Raw genomic sequence first — 20,759 nt, forward strand, 5'->3', positions numbered from 1 at the left:
GGTTTTGCTTCCTGTTTGTGGAGCATCCTGTGCTTTCTGGTGCTGAGCCCCTTTTGTATCTCTCTTCTGCCTCTTATTCCTGTTGTATCTAATAGGTACACACGCCCTGAGTTCTCCTCTCTTTCCTGTGTTTCTGCTCAGCCCTGCTTCCATGACTCTTAACTGGCTCCTACTTGGTTACATCATTTGCTGTCCATCATTCTTTCTTCTTTTTCTGATACTTCCTTTCTTCCTTCCACTCTGCTTTCTGCTCACCTTGTGATACCATGATGGAGCTTCCTTGAAGCCTTTCCTTTTTCTGGACTGGGCAGGTGCCTCCTCTTTCGTGTTGAGGTAGTGGGAAGCAGAGCCAGGTTCCTTGCCCCAGGTGCTCGATGGCAGCAGTCTCCAGTGAACCCACTTCTCATCGAATGTGGCATCCTTGGCTTCTCTGGAGTGGTGGAGTACTCATAAAAGGAGTTAGTCTGAGCTCTACAGTAAAGAAATATGAAAGTTTGTAGCTTGTAACAAGCTGCTGCTGCAGATGTATGAATTATGACCCTCCTTGTGCCCCTTCTGCCAAGATTTGTACAGAAAAACGTTGTGTGCTAAGCTCAAAGGCTGCAGCTTGTGCCAGGTTTCAGCTCCTTTCTTCAAAGTCTCTATGATAGTGCTATTAACGTGTTCACTGTTCATCTGAATTTCTGCAGGGGTTGAATCATCTAACTGAAGCATCTGCAAACCTCACAATAAAATACATACCTTAGACTACAAAAACTTAATAAGTCTTTTTTTTTGCTGTTGTTAAATGTTTAAAAATAAAGAAGAATATAGTGAACTATTCATTTGATACCTTTTCCTAATCAGTGTTGCTGTCTAGTTTCGTCAAGCTCTCTCATGGAATCTTTTTCCTAGAATAAGGTCCCAGCTTTAATCCAAAATACAGGCAGCAGTTCCTGTTCAGATAATTGTTTATTTCCCCTGTGTTCAAAGACACATTCATCTATGTCAGGAAACACATTATTTCAAATAAGCGGCTGACAATAATAATTTTTGCCTCACAGAAAGTGACTGTCAGATACAGAGATTTAGATATGCAAAATGAAAAGTATAAATTTGGTGATTTTTTTCCTAGCATCCAAGATAATATTAAAAAGTTGATTAGGGGACTCAAGATGTTTCCATGCGGGGGTGTTTCAGAACTTGCATTTAAAATTGCTTTAAAAATTATTGTAGCACAAAACTTGCTTCACAGGCACAGACCACTGAGCTAATCGAAAATACTGGCTTTTCTTTAGTAGCAAAACTTGTGGTCTTCCAAAAAGGGCCAATGGAGTCTTGAAATGAGGAACTACGTTGTCAGCAAGCGTGGAGTCGGGGGCTCAAGTTCCCAGACGTGGGGGCTTATGACAATTCTTATAGAGAGGAGTAAGCTTGGTAATTTCGACAAATCCTTCTGTGAAGGGAATTGCATAAAAATTAGGAATATCCCCAAAGTGAAAGAGAACTCTGTTACTGAAAAATGTTTCCATAACTATTATATTGATATATTATTTTAAATATATTAATTTAATTATTTTAAATTCAAACTATGCTCATATAGAGGTAGGTTGGGAAGAGTAGTAAGAGGCCATTCTGGCTGTATTACTGTTGCATGAAGAGTTCAGTCAAAAAAAGTACTTGTATCGGAAATGGAGACAATTTCAAAGATGACTCAAAAGAGGTAGCACAAGCGTGTAGTAAAAGTGTCAGAAAGGCAAAAGTGGGGAAAGAAATGTTAGTTAAAACTAGCTAGGAACATTTGAAGATGACAGGATGGGCTCTGTTAGAGGAAGAAAGAAGCTGAATGCATGCTATGTAATTTGGAAATGAGAGATAACCAGAGGGGAATCTGAAGTATTCAACGCTGCTTTGATCTCAGGAGAGAAACTGCACGGTTCTTGCCTGCTGATAGGAAATGTAGGTCAGTGAGGAAAAGTAGTAGTTCAGAGGGTAAAACAAAACAAAACAAAAATTCTACTATGCTATATGTATATCTGTCTATTAGCTATTCTACTATATGGAAATCTGTTATATTTCTGGAAACTATTTTGTCTCTGGAAAGACTTGGGGTAAACTGTGAAATAATAAAATTCTAAGAATTGGGGCTGCAGCAGGGTTGTGGCCATTTAAGGCTTGAAATGAGCAGCATAGTGTTTCAAGAAAAGTCAGTTATAACTGAAACAGTGCCCTTCGTTGAGGGAGTAACTGTCTTAGCGGAAAAGAAGAAGCAGATAAGCTAAATTTTGACTGTAACAGAGCTCTTGATATGGTCCTGCATAGGATTTTTTCCATGCAGATTTTGGAAATAAGGTGTAGATGAAGTTACAACAAAGCCAGTGAGCAGCTTTCCAAAAATATACTCTCAGTGGCAAACAGTAAGTGATAAAGTATGATCTTGCAGAGGCTGATTATGGCCTCAAGAAAAAGGGAATATGCTTGACTCTGAAGATGGTGCTGGGTTGGGGGAATTTGCAAGTGTTCTGATTGATTTATTTATTTTTTATACTCTAAATAGTCTTAGCAAATGTAATGAACAAGTAGAGAATGTATGATTAGAAATGTAAATCAAATACTAACAAAAAGGATTCTAGCTAGTGAATGGTAGAATAAAAGGGGACTTGAGTTTTATCCACAGATTGTGATACCATGATAAAAAGGGAAAATCACTTGGTGATGTAATAGAAGAATAATCATACATAAACCAGGAGAGGTATGATTCTGCACTACCTAGTCATTATGAGGGCTCTGTTCACTGTGAGTTTTTTGACACCATATGTGAAGCTCAAGGGGAAGGCAGCAAGAAAGAGAAACAAAGAAAACATGACCTATAAGGAAATATTTTAAGAATATGTTTGTATGTGTTTGGCCTAGGAGAGGAAAGGAGCATAGGTCTTAAAACAATGTATGTTTTTCTCATGATATAGAACAAAAGCAACTAGATGCATGAGGCTTGTATAATGCAAAATCACTGGAGATAATGTAGAGTTATTTACTGTTAAAGTACAATAATCTTAGTCAAATGCAGCAGGACCTATTAATATTTTTTTTCCAAATGAGAAACTAAACTTGTTGATGTAGTATTTTTACTTAATTATAATTTTCATGAAAAAACTTTCTTGGCGTTGCCCTGGAAAAAAAATAGTTGCATTTTTTTCATGGTGTGTATGTGGGTTCTGTGGTCCTGTAACATACTGTGTTGAGAAGGGCTGATGTTTCTATGGGAGCATGAAAACAGGAGCAGCCCTACATGACCAGATCAGTAGTCCATCTATAGCCTGATGTCTGATCTGTGATAGTGACAAGTAACACACAGAAAGAATCGAGGAGCTCTGCTGTACCCTCAATGCTCCCCATAACCTACAGAAGTCCTTAGGGACGTCTAAAGTTAAGGGTTGTATATATATATATATTTTTATAAGGTTTTGTTCTTTATTAATTTGTCTTTCTTTTTTCTGAAGCTGATGAAACTTGGAATGCTATTTAGATTTTGAGTTTGCAAGTTAGACAAGAAGTACTGCTGCTTCGTTTTAAGTGCTGCCTGATTATTTCATTTGACACCAAGTAATTCTTTTCCTGACATTGAACGGTTGCTCCTGTGCTTTTTCTTTTTCTATTTTACATGTTCAATCAGTCATCTCTTCTCAAGCCTCAGAATGCATTATTTGTGTAATCTTCTCTGGTATGAAAGCTGTTCCACACATTTGATCTTCTTTTCCATTTTTTCTCTGTTTTAGTTCAATTGCTTCTATATCATTTTAAGATGCAGGCAGCAGGATTCTGTAAGTCTTCAGTATAAAGAAGCATTGTGCATTAGTATAGCACCAGCCCATCATATTTTCTACCTTTCATTGCTTTTTAACCATACTTGAGTATTGAGCTGCCTTTCTGTTGTAATGGCCACAGTAATTCCAAGATACATTTTGGAAGGTTCCGCGACTGTTTTGCAGGGCCATTTATAGCATAATAAATAGGCTTGTTTAGTCCTGTGTGCATTACATTGCATTATCAACACTGAATTTCACAAATCTTTATCACTTGGAATTTCATAACCTCTTTGCAGTTATAATTTTTGTCTCTTGCGGTTCATTTAGTGTGGAGTAGTCTTCAAAATTTGAAAAAAAAATGTTTCTAGGATAATATACTTCTAAATATGAAGGTGTAAAAGAATAACCAAACCCATCAGAATAGGTTTTCAAGATGGGAAATCATTTGTTCATTTGATGTATATAAGATTTAACAATTCTACAATATTTGTATGTATTTGCATTTGATGAGTGATGTAGATAAATAAAAAAATGGCCACTTTAATTTTTCCTTCCAGCCTTAAAAAGGCCCATATATAATGAAGAAATACTTTGGAATTTTCTTCAGGGTAACTGTCTAACTTATGTGTATCCTCACCATTTATTCTGTACAAGCAGTTCAGTTTCTGCTCACTTTCTTTCTTGTCCTTCCAAAAGCCCCAAACTCAATATGTTAGCTACATCAGCATGCCATCTCTGAGGGTTCTTTTTGTTTTGTCTCTCTAATTTCATTGATGCTTAGGACTGCATTTGAGACTTATCCACAGTTCCCCCTCCTGTCTTTCATTTGTTTTGAAATGCACTGTCTGATTTCCTTAGAGCCTCATAAAATTAAATCTGTGTGGCCACCACAACATAGGCATTTCAGAGAATTGCACAATAGCCTAAAGAAATACTGCTTACGAGTGCAACTTGCTTATGTTTTCCCCCTTTTCCCAAGATGGGATACCAGCCTAACTGTCATACCTGATATTGCATGTTTTAAATAACATTCATAAAATAAATCTAATAAAACTACACCGTGCATCAAGTAAGTCTTTCAGAAAGCTCTTGCACTCAAGGCTTCTTTCCCCCAGCAAATCAATCACTGAAGATTACATTTACTTCTGGGAGTGAGAATACGTTTCACAGAAAATTCTAGGCCTAAAGAAGATGATGCAGTGCAGCTCTTCAGAAAATAACGTGTAGCGTTTCCCAAAGTCAAGGCAGTAAGTCTTTTATCTAAAGTCGGGAGCAGTAGTTGGTCAGTGTTTCTTGTTGCCTATCAGATGAAGAGTTATGTGAAGAATGCAGTTAGCAGCTGCTAGTGGCTGTCTAAGCCAGGTTCCCAGTATTGTTAGTCCCTGAGGTTACTGTCTGGAAACAGACAAATGTTATTTAAGTTCTTTTCACTTTATAAAATGACTCTTCCTCTTGAACCCCCAGTTGTTAAGTACGTAGCTTAAATTTAAGTGGTTCAACACAGAGAAGACATTTCTTAGAGGAAGTTTATGTTTTTGCAGATTTTTTTGTTGTTGTTGTTGTTCTTCAGATGTTGTAGGTCATACATGAAGGTTTTTCATTGCATTCTGTTTTCCTCAGGAGGAAACATTACAAGTATTCATAGGTACTGATTTTTCTAATGATTGAAGATTGAAATTGTCACTTTTAAGTTGACGCCAATGACCATATCATGCAAGGTTTGTTAAGTTTGTATGAAGAAAATGTGGAGATACCTTCTAGAGTGTGTGTGTGTGTGTTCTTAAGGTCGTAGGAAAATTGACCAAAATAGCAAATGTTTGAGTGGAAGGATCCTGTATGTATACGAAATTCCAGCTCCCGTCTCTCATCTAAACTGCACCTCCAATTAGTAATCAGTATTATAATTTGAGAGAACTACGTGGAGTATGTTATAATGTTATATGAGAAGCTTGCGGGACTGCTGTCTCTCCGCTAAATACACGAAGCAAGTTTCTTGCAGCAATTCAGGTACCTTGGTCCTACAAGGATATGGATCGTGTCCTTTGTGGTTTGTTTTTTTTTTCCTAAAATAAAAATGATGGGGCCCCATCTAGTGCATGAACATTTAATGCTGCTAGATACGTTCTATAAAATTTATCACAGCAAAGTACCATGGAAGATGGAAGGCAATTCCATTAGTGGGAGAATTTTACCCTTTTTATAAAATAGCTTGCCTAACTGCATCAGTAGTGGATTGGAAGAGAAAAATGTAAAAAGCAGTGGTCAAATGGAGGTTTATTTGGGGAAGGCAATTCTGTGAAGGTTAATCTCAGTATGCATTAAAGGGACTGCATATATTAAAAGATTTGTCCGTGTTAGAACACAAGTATGAGCAGTCCAACCGAAGGCTAATTGCAGTCTGAAAATCATTATGAGACGACGACAAGGCATGTTTAGCACACGCAGTATAGATAAATCTGATTAAATCCAAGCACATTTGACTTTGCCCTGTTGTTGTTTCCAGAAAAAAAAAAAAAAAAGTTAATAAACAGAATGGCTGAGTCTTTCAGGTTTGATTGTGCAATTTAGGATTGTGGGGAAAATTCTGACTCCATGGAAAATCAGCAAGACTGTTTTCATTAATTTAATTTGCATCAGCTTTTGCACTTGGATTTTCAGATTAATTTGCCTCAGTTAGGGAGCATAGGGATTGGCTGTCTCTGTGAACTTGAACTTCATGGCACAGGTTAGGAAGGAAATCCTCTTAGAAAACCAGCATTGTAAGTGTAACAGGCTGGCCAGTAGTCTCCCTTTTGCACCAGAGGAAAGGAAAGTTGCCTTTGAGATTCTGCCAGAGCACATTTTAAAATAAAGTAAATACAGGGGACTTTCTGAACTTCTGAAAGTTTTTTTCAGTTGCTGTGGATTTTTTATGAATAAATGTTTCAAGAGAGGGAAAAAGTGAATTCACCTAGACTGTGATTTGAAAGTCATTTCCAAGTAACATTTTCTGAGAGAAAAAAAAATAATGTTAGTGTTATTTCACAAAATTCATTGCATTGGCATTTCTAAACAGTATTGAAAGCTGCAATTGTATACCTCAATTTGACTATAAGTATCAAATGGAAAACATTAGTTTATTAATGAACTAGTAGTCACAAACATGTTTGGATGAAAAGCTAATTAGGGCTAATGACCTACATTTGTGTTCACGACTTAGTAGTCTGTCTTGACCCTTATGGTCAGAAATGGACATTACCCTGTGTTTTGTAAGGTCCGTGGACTTATGTAAAGAATAACAGGTATTGCAAGCCTGCTTGTGATTATATCACTGAAGGTACAGCATATGGAAGCATATTTATCTTTTACAGTGATAGCAACTAAAATCAGCAACAGAGGATTTTCATAACCACGACTTTTGACAGTTTTCTCCCCTAAAAAGTATTATATTGTCTCATGTGGACTAGTACTCCTCCTACAAGTTATTTCACCATTTCACAAAGCATACAACTTGTTCTACAGAGAAAAAATGTTCTCTGTAAATATGAAAGATTTTCTTTCCACAATTATAAGAAATTCTTCCCTGTTTTCCCTGTGTCTCTGCAAAGCTTTATACGGTATAAGTGCACTTATGCTACACCCTCAGAAGAATGTCTTTTCAGCTTAGTTCTGAATAAGAAAACAAAAGCAAAAAGTTACTTAACTCAAACCAATGTGTAATCAGTGTAAATTGTATGCACGCAAAAAATGGTTCTCAGTGTAACCTGAAGAAATTAAATGACTCCTAGTGACCTCATCAAATTCATGTATCTGCTTAGAGTGCTTTAAAATCAGTCATTTAGCTAAGTTTCTTTTAAGAAGCATAAGTATGAAAAAGCTAGGAAACTTAAGATAATGTCCATATTGCACATTAAACAACTTTTATTGTAGAGATATGCTTCGACATGTAGCTACACTAGTAGCTTACAGTGCAATACTTGTTAAATCATAAATACTATAGCAAGTAGTACTGGCCTCGAGGTCAAAATCAGTGTTATTGATTGCTGGGGGAGCCACACAGCAACCTCTGCCTCCACGTGCAGATCATAGGACCTGGCTCAGCATCCCAGCGACAGAGCAGGGACTGGTTCAGATCCAACAGGATCCATGCACCTCAGCAGCTGTTTCTTCAGTACCCACCACTTCTTTCCCCTCAGGAATGCTTCGTATCCTGGTTCCCATACGTGCAGCTATTGCTTCCCTCCGTCCACCTCCTCCAAGAAAGTTTTCTGAAGTGCAGTTGTTTCAGTGGTCAGATTCGCAGTGGCATCCCACAGATACTTCTATTGGTGCGGGCTTACCGAGTGGGTGAGCAGCAGGCTGGGACACGTTAAAGCAGCTGTGCAGGTGACCCTGACTTTGCAATGCAGTTTCAGTCACGTACTGGAAAATAATTGTCTTTGTTTTCCTATTGGTTTTACTGTTCTTCCTGTCTGAAAGTAATAAATTGTTTTCTCACTTCTGTGGTCTTATTTGACTGTGATTGTACGAGAACTGGTATATGGAGAAAAAAGTACTGTTTGTACACGTTCACCTTGCACAGCATAGCTCAGCTTGGGCGCATTTAAAGGACAGAACTGAACTTCTGTGATGTAGCCTAATCAGTCCTTTAGTTACTGGAAAAACGAATGCCGATGTCCTAAAATCAAAAAGAAAGCTCAAACCCCACCACTTTTACCACATGAGCTGGTTGGAAACTATTTTTATGAGGAAAAACAAACAAACAAAAAAACACCTTCAAAATGTATACAAGTAAAATTGGGGGGTAGATTTTAAATTTCAGAAAAGCAAGATCTATAAATGTGCTCCATTGTGAATAATGTAAATAATTTCTTGCTGGTCAGTCCACTCTCGTTTTCAGAGATGAATGTCTTCCTTGGAGCAAACTTACCTTTCAAGGTCGAACTAAATAAAGTCTTTTGGAAAAACATCTATTTTCAACTATCCTGTACCAATAGCCGTAATTGTCTGTAATGTATTCTTCATGAACTACTAGGGGATATGACAGCATAGAAGTTTGGTGGTCTAGGTAGCTTTCAGCTTTTGAGACTTGGATTTGAGTGTTTCCTTTTTTCTCTTTAATTGAAATTAGTTGGTTGTGGATGCTGTTTGTAATCATCTCTTTGCTATCTGTAAAAGTTGTTATTTTAGGAGAATGAGAAGAAAAAAAAAAAGTAGTTTAAGTCTATTAATATGGAGTTCATATAAATTTGAGACTTGCTATAGATTGCCATCAAGGATGATTATGTGTATACAGTACAGTTTGTGTGCAAAACTTAATGTGTTGCATTTCCGTGTTTAGATATTGCAAATGGCTCCAGTTCAGGAGGATACCGCCCCCCTCCCAGAACAAAAGAAGTGATCATCAATGGACAGACAGTGAAACTAAAATACTGTTTTACTTGCAAGATTTTCCGCCCACCTCGTGCCTCACATTGCAGCCTTTGTGATAACTGCGTAGGTGAGTAAAAAAAAAAAAAAAAGATATGGCATATGTTCGACTTAGTTGCTTATGTGTTTTGAATACTTTCGATATTAGAGAGAAAAGAAGAAATCTGAGTTAGTGACAAGATTACTCATGAGGTCACTTGCTGTGTTCATCCTTTTTCCTACGAGCTCTGTTAAACGTTAAGAGCTTGAGAGGAGGCAGAGGAGGAGGAGAACATTCCAGTGCAGAGGGAACTGAGTTTTGCATGAGTCTCAGGATTGTTTCCTTCCCCAAACTAAATTGCAGACAAGGAGCTGCTTTTCCCTTTAATTTAAGACCAACTCTGCAAGGCATAGTTCAAATGGCTAGGGTTGCACTCTGACCAGAACACACACCATAGGTAATTCCTACCTTTGAACAGTTTTAAGTCTAGGATTTTTTAAGTCAGAATCCATATGAAATTACTGGACAAGCATGCTATATTTAGAGAGTAAATAGATGATGTCAGGACCTGAGGATATTTTGTAACGATAGGGGCTTTTTTTTCCCTCTGACCATCCTGTCTTTTTCATGACTGTTGCTTTGGAGGGCAGGCAAGGTGATTAAGATATGCTTGGATTTAAAAGCAAACTTAAAAATTAAAAAAAAATAAAAATAAAAAAGAACCACCAATCAAATCTGAGTAGTTTTCTAGTTAATTAGATCCCATTTAGAGTTTAGTGCTGCTGATTAGCACGCCGTTGAGCCTGTGTCTTATGCATTCAAGAAAATAATGTAGCAAGATGTCTCCAGCTGAGAGATGTAATTGCAGCATTCAGCAGTGATATTTTTAGATATAAAGCAGTCACTGGAAGAATCACAGTTTCGTATGTAGATGATATTCATGGACTGAGTACGCTTACATGAGAGCAAGAAGTGTAGCCTTTTGGCCTGGTGCCATCAGTTGGTATCTGTAGATGCTTCCCTCGGTGTTGCTGCTGTTAGAGTTTTCTAAGTGTTGTAAAAGCTGTTGGATGTGGCAAGGAGAGATGTTTATGAATTGCAGCTGACACCTCTTCAGGAAAGTATCATATCAAATGTGTAACCTGGATATTATAGTGTGGTGGTATTGCTCAAAAAAGCTGACAACATGAAAATGCAGCTGTTGGCCAGTGCAGTAAATAAATGCTATTGTCCTCATCAAGAGAGTCCATCGTAAGTAAGAGCAACCCTCCCATGCATACCTATTTTAAGATTACGTTTTGGCTATTTTAATAAACGATGATTTTCTCTACAGGTTATGTGCAATCTGATTATGTCCTCTTGATATTAAATTTTGTAGTCTACTCTAAGAAATAATTGGTGATGGAGGGGGGGAAAACCAACTTAAAACAGTTTCTATCTTCTGATTTTATCTGTATCGAAGCAACAGCTGTGAATTTGTATGAATATATATATATCAGAGAAGAGGCTGAGCCAAGTGACTCATATAAGTGATAACTGTATCCAACAGGATTAGATTTTTCTACTCATAAAATAGGTGAGATGATTGCAATGTGTTCTTACACAATTTTGATTTAAAGCTTTTTTTTTAATAATTAATTTATTGGAATGAATTTCCCGCATTTTTTTCTCATCAGCTTTTATAATGGGAATTATGATAAACTGTGACTTTTCAGGGTATATTATGTAGTACTTTGTTTCCTGTCTAGGTGCAGGCATTTGTCATACAAATGTTCATGTGTATTTAATGCAATAAGTGAAATCTATAAGTATTTGTAACCAATTTTCTATGAAAAATGGATGTCAGGAGAATTGGATTGCTCACATACTTTGAAAACCTAACAATGCAAGAGTGTACAGTTACTCAGAACATATGTTATGAGGTTTGCTTCCATTCTTAAGAGTCAGCATTGTCTATATGATAATGCTTTTATTTAATTTTAGTTTAACATATCTTACAATAGGTGTGAGTATTCTTCTGTCGCTATAATTTGCTAGTTCCTTAATTAAACCAGTGCAAAAACACTCCTGCTTCACACATATACAGGCACTTGAGTAACTTATGTTTGCAACCCACTACCAATATGCTTACGCATTCCTTTTTACCTTCTTGTTAGTTCCTGACGCTTTTGCTGCATAATAATTAACTACAGAGAGTGTGTGATAAAGGAATGGAGTCTTTCTTCAAACCAGCACTCATTACGCAGAAAAAACCAACTTACTACCTTTCCCTAAAGGTGTTTTATGATACTGGACAAATTAATGCAGTGTGACAGAAAGGTTCTTTCATTCAGTGTTTTCTGTTGATGCTTTTTTCCTGTAAGGAATCCTTAGCAGTGTTTTTAACATGTGAGTACCTGCGAAAACTAATTCATGTTTTTTCCCCCCTTATTAGTTGTACTACCTTTTCAGTAAGCCTATCTGTTACTTCTTGGCACTGTTTCTGATTTTCATCCTACCACTCATTTTTATATGTAACCATGTAGCTTATTTACACAAAAGGTCATGTAGCTTATTTACACAAAAATAATGTATTTTTTAAAACTACCTAATTAGAATGGTACATATAGTAGCAATTTCAAACTCCTTTAGCTTCACAATGTTTTCATAGTAGTATCCAGAGAAATCTGGATTTTCATACAAGTGCAGTTTGTTGCATTTGTATGTAATGCCTTCAAAAATTTGGTCAGTTCCCTTCAGTCAAACATCTTGGATGTATTCCTGACTTGCTTTTTTTTAACTGCCTTTATGAATGGCAGTTGGAAGTTAGCCCCTCAAGGGCTTTCTGTGTACAATATGTTGCTTAAAAATTATAGGCAAATTTAAAATAATGTACATATAAATACAAGAGCTAAAGGAGAAAAAAAAAAAAGGAATAACCCCAGCAATCAACTTCTCAGCCTGGGCTAGTTATTGCTGAGTTTTGACAACGGAATGTTGATGCTTTATCTGATGCTATTAAAAATCCAATTGTCAGGTTTCCTTCTGAAAATACTTTTTCTTTATATTTTTGGTGATTTCAACATCAACTTTCTTTTGTGATAAATAATTTTAGATTTCTTTAATTTTATTTTTATAATAAAAGCTGAACAAGAGGCAGTTGATTGTTTCCAAACTATTTCCCCAGATATAGTATGGAATGACTAAGCAAAAACAGTGACTGATGATTAGCAAGCAGTAAATCAACTTAGTCCAAAAAACAGATGTCTAAAGCTTTCTTTGTATTCACATGCCACAGTTTTGCCTATCGAGCAAAGTAACTGGCTTAGACCAAGGCAAAAATCCAGTATGTTAGAAGAGAATTACCATTTATATTCCTAAAATAGAATTTGTCCTTATTTATTTATTCTTTTTTTTTTTAATGTATGTCATAAATTTGTGGGTGATTCATGGATAAAGATAGCTTCTCTTGTCAGGTCCCACTGTGTTTCTTTCAACGCAGGTAACTTTTTCCAGAGAGGATTGAAAGCTCAAATTTTTGAAGATGGCTTCTTTTTGAAATGTTTTCATTAGGATTACTAAGAAATCACTTTGATTTTTCAGAGATCCATTATGAGCATGAGAATGGCATGCTAAGCTAGACCAAAGGTTTCAGTTGGTGCAGCAGCCTGTTTCCTGCCATGGCCAGAGTGGATCCCCAGGGAAGAACAGAAGAAGAGGGCAAGCATGCAGTGATACTTCCTGCAGAATATTCTCACGCTTTCAGAAATTTTCAAAATAGGCTTTCCTGAGCATTTGAGGGTTAACACTTTGTTTTCCGTAGCTCTTGATGGATTTGAGGTAGCCTTCTTCATCAATCCTACCAATGGTTCTGTTTTTTGTAGGAAGTAGGATTCTTCTCACCTGTAAGTTTGGTTGCTTTTCTAAAGTTCCTAAACATGAAAACAAGTGTCAAGATTTTATTAGGCTGGCAGGGATCTGGGTTGTCTTTTTCAGTTTTTATGTTCTTACAGTTGAAGAAATTGGGTGTTATGTAAAGACTTAAAGATATAGGTGAGTCTAGAAAATCTAAGACTTTGAGCTTAGTTTCTTTTCTCTTTTGATTCCTTTAACCATATATTATATAGTTAGCATAGAGTATTAATTATTTTATATCCAACTGTAAAATTATATATGCTACTTTCTGGGGGCGTTGATGAAATGGAAATATTGTTTCAGATTTTCGTTAGCTTGGATTTCTCTTAGAAGCTAGACATTACAGTGGGGAGCATGCCAGGGAAAAAAAAGAAGCTAGATCCTTGGGAGCAGGGAGAAATACTTGAGGTCAAAATATAGTAAAACTGCTGGTCCTTTAATAATCAAAACCATATTTGAGTATATGAGGATATACATCAATGGTAAAGAAATTATCCTTTTTAACCCAATATTGGAAAGCTAAAAGTGAGTTGTATTACTAAGGTCCTTAAGCGTACGAAGGAGTATTTGATTAAAAATTAGTAAAATATAGTACAGGTTTGTCTAGGACATTGAGGATATTTTAGTGGGTTTGGTGATCAGAATCAATGAGCTGTTAAGGAAGACAAAGCAGTGGATTACGTAAGCAAGAGCAAATGGTTTCTGTGTAAAAAACAAAACCAGAAAATACGCTATATTAGAAGCAAATAGACACCCTCTTTCTGGTTAAATCATCACTTCCCTAAAGCATTTTGACTAGGCAGTTGTAGCCATAGTCTTGTTTCTGATCCTGGCTGGTTTACATCGATGTATTGTTTTGAAAATACTGTGTGTCATGTACTTAGCAGTATGCCAAACAGCAGATTCTGGATAAAAATCACTGTTCTAAAAAATAGGTTCCCTGGTTAAGCACTAATGTTGTAAATGTATTTTCTTCAAATGGGGAATTATTGATTAAAATGTACATAACATCTAACACGCGATGCAAGACATAGAATTACCTGTGTGTTCTGGGAGCAGCTCTTCCCAGACATCATTCCAGACACCACCATCTTCCAGCCCGGAAAACACTAGTTTCTTCAAAAGCAGGCTGAGGGGTGGTGGCATTGTAAGTTTTTGTGGTTTTGTTGTTTGTTTTTTTTTTTTATAACACTGACACTGTATCTGAGAGTAATTTGCCCAAGAATTCCTGGTCCTTTATAACCAACGTACATTTACTTGATGTGAGGGCTTCATTTTGCTTGGGTTTAATTCCATTCTGTAGCACACTTCCTTCGTTCCCTTATTATCTCTCTTTTTGCTGTCAAAGCTTTTTCACGACCTTTGCCTATTTCTTTTCTTACATTTTCTGGGTTTAGATAAAGCTATGAAGTACTGCTATGAAAAGAGTGTCATTTTCACTTCATTAAGGGGCCTGATTTTTGAACCTGTTAAGCCCTAGCTCCAGGTCTCTTGAAAAGTGACTCTTTAGCTCAGCTGTTAAAACTACAAGGTTAGCTGCTATGTCCTTTTTTCCTTTTTTTCCCCCTTTAGTTTTCTCTCCAGTTTTCACAGGTGAGAAATGGCTATGTCTCTTCTTGTTGAAGGTGTGCTACCTTTTTGGGGCACTGAAGAGGCTGCCAGATGGAGCACACAGCAGCATTTCCAGACATTGTATATTATTTGTCTATGATTGTGCCATCTAGATACCAGATGTACTTTAGAAGTTCAGGGAGCATGGTATGTGTGTCAGAGAGATTGTTTTTATTTTTTAAGTTTAGGCCAAAGCACTGGGCAGAAAGTCTCTTTAAAACATGGAATGGTGTCTAAGGTTACTTCAGAGAAATATATTATAGCTAAGGTGTTGGTCTGAATAGGTACAAAAGAGCAGAGATTATCAAAATCCCTGAGTATGTAAATGATGCTGTAAATTTCAGAAGTCAGAGTAGAGATTTCTGAGAGGGGAAAAAAAAGAGAGAAATAACTAGGAGAAAATGCAAAAGAATATTATTAGAAACTGAAATAAATAACCAATATTTACATTTGGTGCAATAACATTTTGAAAGATGGTTAAGGAATTAGAAGGTAGGTACAAGGCAACGGTAGAAGTGAATAAAAGAAAAAAAATGCTTTTCAGTAGAATAAAAAAGGAATAAAGCCATGAACTTTGTAGAGGTTGATGCATGGATACCACACTTACCTTAGGAATGAGTTGGGTTTTTTTGAGCTCTCCTCCTTCATGATTTGGGTGTGTGTCTGGCAATTTTATGGCTCCTAATGTGTTATATTTATGTGTAACTTAGCATATTTACAAAAGTATGTGTACAAGGAGAAGATGGTTAAGCAGTGAGGTCCTTCACTGTGCACTCTTATTCTGAACTGCTGGTGCTTTGAAATTGTCACCATTAGTGTGCTTGCAGTCAACAGGATTTATTGTTAATTAGTCAACATTGATTATTGGAGGTAACAGTGAAGTGGGCTATGTGTCGGTAGAATTTAATTACTGTGAGCATGCTAAGGCAATGTTTGGACGTTTTCCTAATAAATCGTTATTTTTTATTAACAAAATTAAGCGTGTTTATTTTCTTTTTGTGAGTAACATTAGTCTGCCACTATTGAAGTTGATTAGAGTGGAAAAAGTTGACATTGCAACTGATTTTCTTAAAAATCCGCACAAATAGCTTAGATTTCTGGGGTAGTGCTTATGCAGTTGTTGGAGTAAAATGTGTTGAGTATCCCTTGCATTTGCATCTCTGAATGACTTTTTGGTATAAATATCCATGCACATTATTAATTTATTTCATTAATTAAGGAGGCCTATTTTCCCCAATGTTACATTGCTGTTTCACTTTGTATCATTTTGTAGAAATCAGTTTAGGGTCTAGAAAGTAATTTGGAGTAAACCTTTGGTGCATATTTCCCAAGTGTAAACTTGAGGCCAGGAGGTTCGCTCTGTTCCATTTTGTTTTCTTGGGGTATTTTGGTTGGGGATCAGAATACAAAAGTACTAAAGCTTGGTGGTTTAAGGGATCTATTGTGCATTGTCCCTAACAGATGTTCTAAAATAACATCAGCATGCATATGAATGTAACTTGCAATCAGTCTTCTGTTATTCACTTCAACATAAATTTCTAATCCAATTTCATTTGAAGTAACAGCAAAGGCATTGTTAGGAGGATGACAGTCTCACAGGTGAATGTTGTGTATATTAAGTGATGCAAATTGATCCATGTTTTTGATTGCTGTTGCCAGTTGATGGCAAGTCCCATCAGTCTTTTTAATACAAAAATTTTTCTCATGAGTAAGGACTTCTAAGTCAATGGAACGAAACAGCTGATCTAAGGATATTTTTTATGAATAAGCTATGAAGAATGGATACAAGACTTTTTATTAGTTATGTCAAACTGACTGTAAAGGCTTTAATACCATGGTTATATTTGGTTTTGTGTATGTGTACATGATTCAGGCTGTTGAGATTGAATTACTGTATCTTAGAAGGAAAAATACTTTTTGTAATTAAAAAAAAACCCTCGTTTGTGTTCCTTAGCATTTCAAGAGCAACCAAATTCTGAAAATACCCTTTTGTCATACAAAATACTAAGTCAAGAAGCATAAATAGATGTGGTCATATCATGACATCATAGTTCTACAAAGAGCTTTAATTGTCATTATAATAAATATGTGCAGATGTGTTGGTATCTCTACATAATTGCTCAGTGTGCATCCAGAACAAAGGATCTCGTGGTCCTATCTTGTCCTGCTACTATCAAAAGTAATTTCAGTTAGAGCTGTCTTGGTTACTTGAGTAGGAATGTGAGTTTGACTGTCACAAAATTTGAATAGCGGGCTGTTGACTCTTCCCCATCCTAGGGTGCATGTTTTCATGTGCTAAACAAAGCACAGTAAACATTAAGTGAATGCCTTAGGTTTGTGTCTTTGCTATGCAATGCTTTAATTGAATGAAATGGGGGAATTGCCAAGTGAATTCTGACTTGCGCTCACTGGAATCTGCAATTTAATGTCAAATTGTACCTGCAGGCCTTTTGTCTTCCTTAGACCTGCCTTCACATTAAGCTTCAGAAAACATACGTTGGTGTGCAGGGATCCAGTCGAGCAAAGGCAAAAGGAAGCAGTTCATAAATAATAATAAACGTTTCTGAAATCACAATGCATCCAGACAACAAAAGCTGCAAGGACTAGGCTGGCCTGTAAAATTTCTGTGTAAAAACACTTTTTTGTTCTTGGTAAGTTAGAAAGCTTTTACTGAGTGCTTTGAAAGAAGGAAGAAAGCTTTAGAGTCATTTTGTACATGGTTTCCTGGAGCTCAGGGATTGAAAAGTGGAAGCTGAGCATTTAAGAACTTAAGGAGTCTCCATGCTGTGCTGTGGAAAAGCTGAGGTTTGGCTCTCTGCTTCTGAGCATCAAGGAACAAGCTTCCATGTGGCTTCTAATGGAAATGCTCTGCGTCTATAAGGCCCAAACGCTCCATTGCTTATTAAAATGGGAGATGTTATCATTTTTGGTTTTATCTGTGATATTCAGCAGTTAATGTTTCTTAAGCAAGTTATCAGATCTAAATGTTTCAGGGAAGTTAAAAAGTGAGAGAAGTGTCTAAAGCATGATGTAACTTGCGTGTTCTTCTATGTGGTCCCAATCCCATATATCACTGGGTGAGTTTTAATGAGACCGCTGGGTCCTGCCGACAGCTCACCACTTCTAGGGCAACACCATCTGAACGTCCTCCTTCTTTCCCCCTCATGTGATTGTCGCCTTTGTGCCCATTCAGGCAGCCCTTACTAACACAGCCGCTGGTAAGCCAGTTTTACTCACTGAGCAGCCAACAGAATAATTTCCTTTTTTTCTTTCCTGCCAGTTCGGTGAACTGAGCTGACTCAGCAGCAGCTTAGACAATGAAAGAAGGAAGTGGGATGAGGTGACAGGAAGGGCAGCACGGGACCACCTCTTTCACTGCTACTGAGCTTTTAGGTTGGCTCAGTTATCCTGTGAGGCCTCACACTTGGGCTTTAGTTACGAAGGTGCTGATTAGCCTAAGTAGTTAGCCAAATTCCAAGCTAGATCACTTGGGACAAACTGGTAAAATAAAGTCACTGTTGGAGGTTTGCTGACATCTCTTGAGATTTCTTACATCTTTGGTTTTCTGTGGTCTTTACAGCAGCAATTTTAGTCTCCATTTACCTGTCTCCTTTTTTCATTGATCCTTCACCTTACAAACTGGTCACACATTTTTTCAGTCTTTTTGTTTACATCTGCTTTTGTTCTCAGACTCTGAAAAGTTCATTAAAACTGAATTTCTCCTGCGGTCCTGGCAAGTGTTAACCAGTAGTAAGGCTGATGTTAGAGCTGAGCTGAATTAACACTGAGCTGCCTCAGAAAGGGTCATCCCTTCTCTGGCAGTGTGTTCTTTCTTCTTCACTTGTGTCAGCTTCGGTGTTTGTCTGATACTGGGATTAGCTGGTTTGGGGAGCTAAGCAACAGAAAATCAACCCTAGTTTTAAGACAGTCTGACGTTGTGAACCAGGCCCCCACAAGGTAAAACATGCACCAGTCTTGGTCTGTGGAAGGAGAACGCACAGACAAGAGGTTGTTCACAGGATTTCTAGAAGAGGAGAAGCAGGGCTGTCTTTCTCAGTAGTTCTCTATTAGGTCGTTATGGCTGTAACACCATACCACATCCTGAAGCAGATACCTGGCTTATTCGCTTAAAATTGAATGCATGATGATGATCTGTCAAAGCTGCTTTGTCCCTGAGATGCTTTCATAGACAAACTCCAGACCTTGTAGCTCTTTTCCTCATTAAGTTCTAATATACTTTCTATTAACAAGAGCTTGTATTAGCAGTATTTTGATTTTTTTCATTTGCTGTAAACATTTTTACATTAAGTTTGGCATTAAGTGTATAAATACAGCAACTATGCCAGGATACTTTATAAATTCAAACCAAAACCACAACCATCACCTCCAAACAGTCCATGATTCTTCATAACATGAATCAGTTGCATTTGTATTTGCCCAGCATTTTTGGTTCACAAGGGCCAGAATTCCCAGCTTCTCTCAGCATTGGTATTTTTCTCATTTCTCAATGAAGGTGAATCTTAATTTTTGTTACCTGCATTGTCCAGACCAAAGGCAAAAGCTTCCTTTTCCAAATTGTTGTTTGTTCAGTTTGCAGGCTTCTGGAGGGGAACTTGATGATACTTTATTTCTTCATTGATACTTATTAAGATAGTACTTTCTGCAAGGAAGAAGAAAGAGCTCTAGTCTTAAGAGAGTTCATATTTCTCAACAGTGCTAGGAGTTTCTGCTTAGTATGTGTCTGCTCATTTTGCCAGGATTGGCTGTTTTCTAATCCCTTGCTATTTAAGATACTATTTTGTGGCATTATAGCATAAATGTCACATCCCTTTGTATTTTATGACTGTCTGGGAAAAATGAGGCCTGGTTTATTCATAACTCACATAAATCCTCTAGTACTTCCCTTGCTTTGTTAGACTTGTTTCACATTTAGCACTGTAGTGTTTTTTTTTCAACTAGCCTTTACTGTACATTTCTGCTTTATAAATATACTAGGTAGTTACTTGACTCCACAATTTGAGCAAGGTGTTTACTGAGCAATCAGAGCCTTCAGCTTACCAAAAAAATTTGAAGACAGAAATAGAGAGGAGGGGCGAGTAAGTCAAAATACGTCTCTATTACTAAGTATATGTTTATGTGTATGCGCCTCCATATAGGTGTGTGTATTTGCATAGGTGTGTGCTTGTATGTGTGCATTTATCTGCATCTATCAAACACATACATATATTTAAATATTGTTTCACAGCTAGAAACTGAGCTTTATGTCAGTAGAATTCGTTGATTCCTAGTGTGTGAGCATAGAAGAGAATTAATGTGAATGTATGGAATTAATTTTCTAAAGACATGTCGTGATTTTTTTTATTTTTCCTGAAGCACTAGGGTGCAAAAGTACCCTGGGATTATACTTTTAGAAGTCTCTATAACTGTATTTTTCTTTGTGGTAGTATTTGCTCATGTGTTATGTTAGGTACTTGTTAAATGAAGTAAAGTGTTTATCAGACAATAAGGACTCATTCAGAAGCACAAATGTAAAAATCAGCACTACTGAAATGTAGTGGCTACTTATTTTGGAAATAACAGTGTATTCCACTGAATAAATTGCCGACTCTTAGATATTGGAGGTATTTAGTTCTTGGTATTCTTAGCAGTCTCTCTAAATCAAAGTGTTTCTGAAGCCTTATCCTAAGTAAGTTCAGCAACTTCACCTTGAATAGCCCCACTGGAATTTGAAACAGATTTATGGCAGAAACATGTGGTCCAAACATCTGTTACACAAAACCATTAAAAAACCCGAAAGTCTGGTGAACTCAGAAATCTGTTGTGCCTGTTGTTTTGATGTCTTTTTTTCCTAAATGGAGATAATCCTAAATACATCCTTCAAGGAAAACCTCCCATGTAGGTCTTTAACATAAAGCCATAGTTAAAATAAACTGGTGTGTTTGAACAGATGTGCCTTTTTAACATAGAGCTTAAGGACTTCAAATTTATAGCTTGCCTTTCCTGTGCAATTACAAATAGTTTGATATTGTACGTCAATGGAAGCATAAAAGTCACAGAAAACAAAACAGGGTTTGGATGAG

General features: G+C 36.8%; 1 protein-coding gene across 4 annotated transcripts in view; it reads left to right on the plus strand.

Moving 5' to 3' along the window:
- ZDHHC14 (zinc finger DHHC-type palmitoyltransferase 14) overlaps positions 1–20,759 on the plus strand; it is a 108,670-nt gene that overhangs the window by 63,100 nt on the left and 24,811 nt on the right. For all 4 annotated transcript variants that reach the window (XM_013178290.3, XM_013178287.3, XM_013178289.3 and 1 more), the window contains exon 3: positions 9,106–9,264. In XM_013178290.3, coding sequence (XP_013033744.1) covers positions 9,106–9,264 — 159 coding nt within the window. The remainder of the gene's footprint in view (positions 1–9,105; positions 9,265–20,759) is intronic.

The sequence above is a fragment of the Anser cygnoides genome, chromosome 3 (genome assembly GCF_040182565.1).
Source record: "Anser cygnoides isolate HZ-2024a breed goose chromosome 3, Taihu_goose_T2T_genome, whole genome shotgun sequence".
Classification (NCBI taxonomy): Eukaryota; Metazoa; Chordata; class Aves; order Anseriformes; family Anatidae; genus Anser; species Anser cygnoides.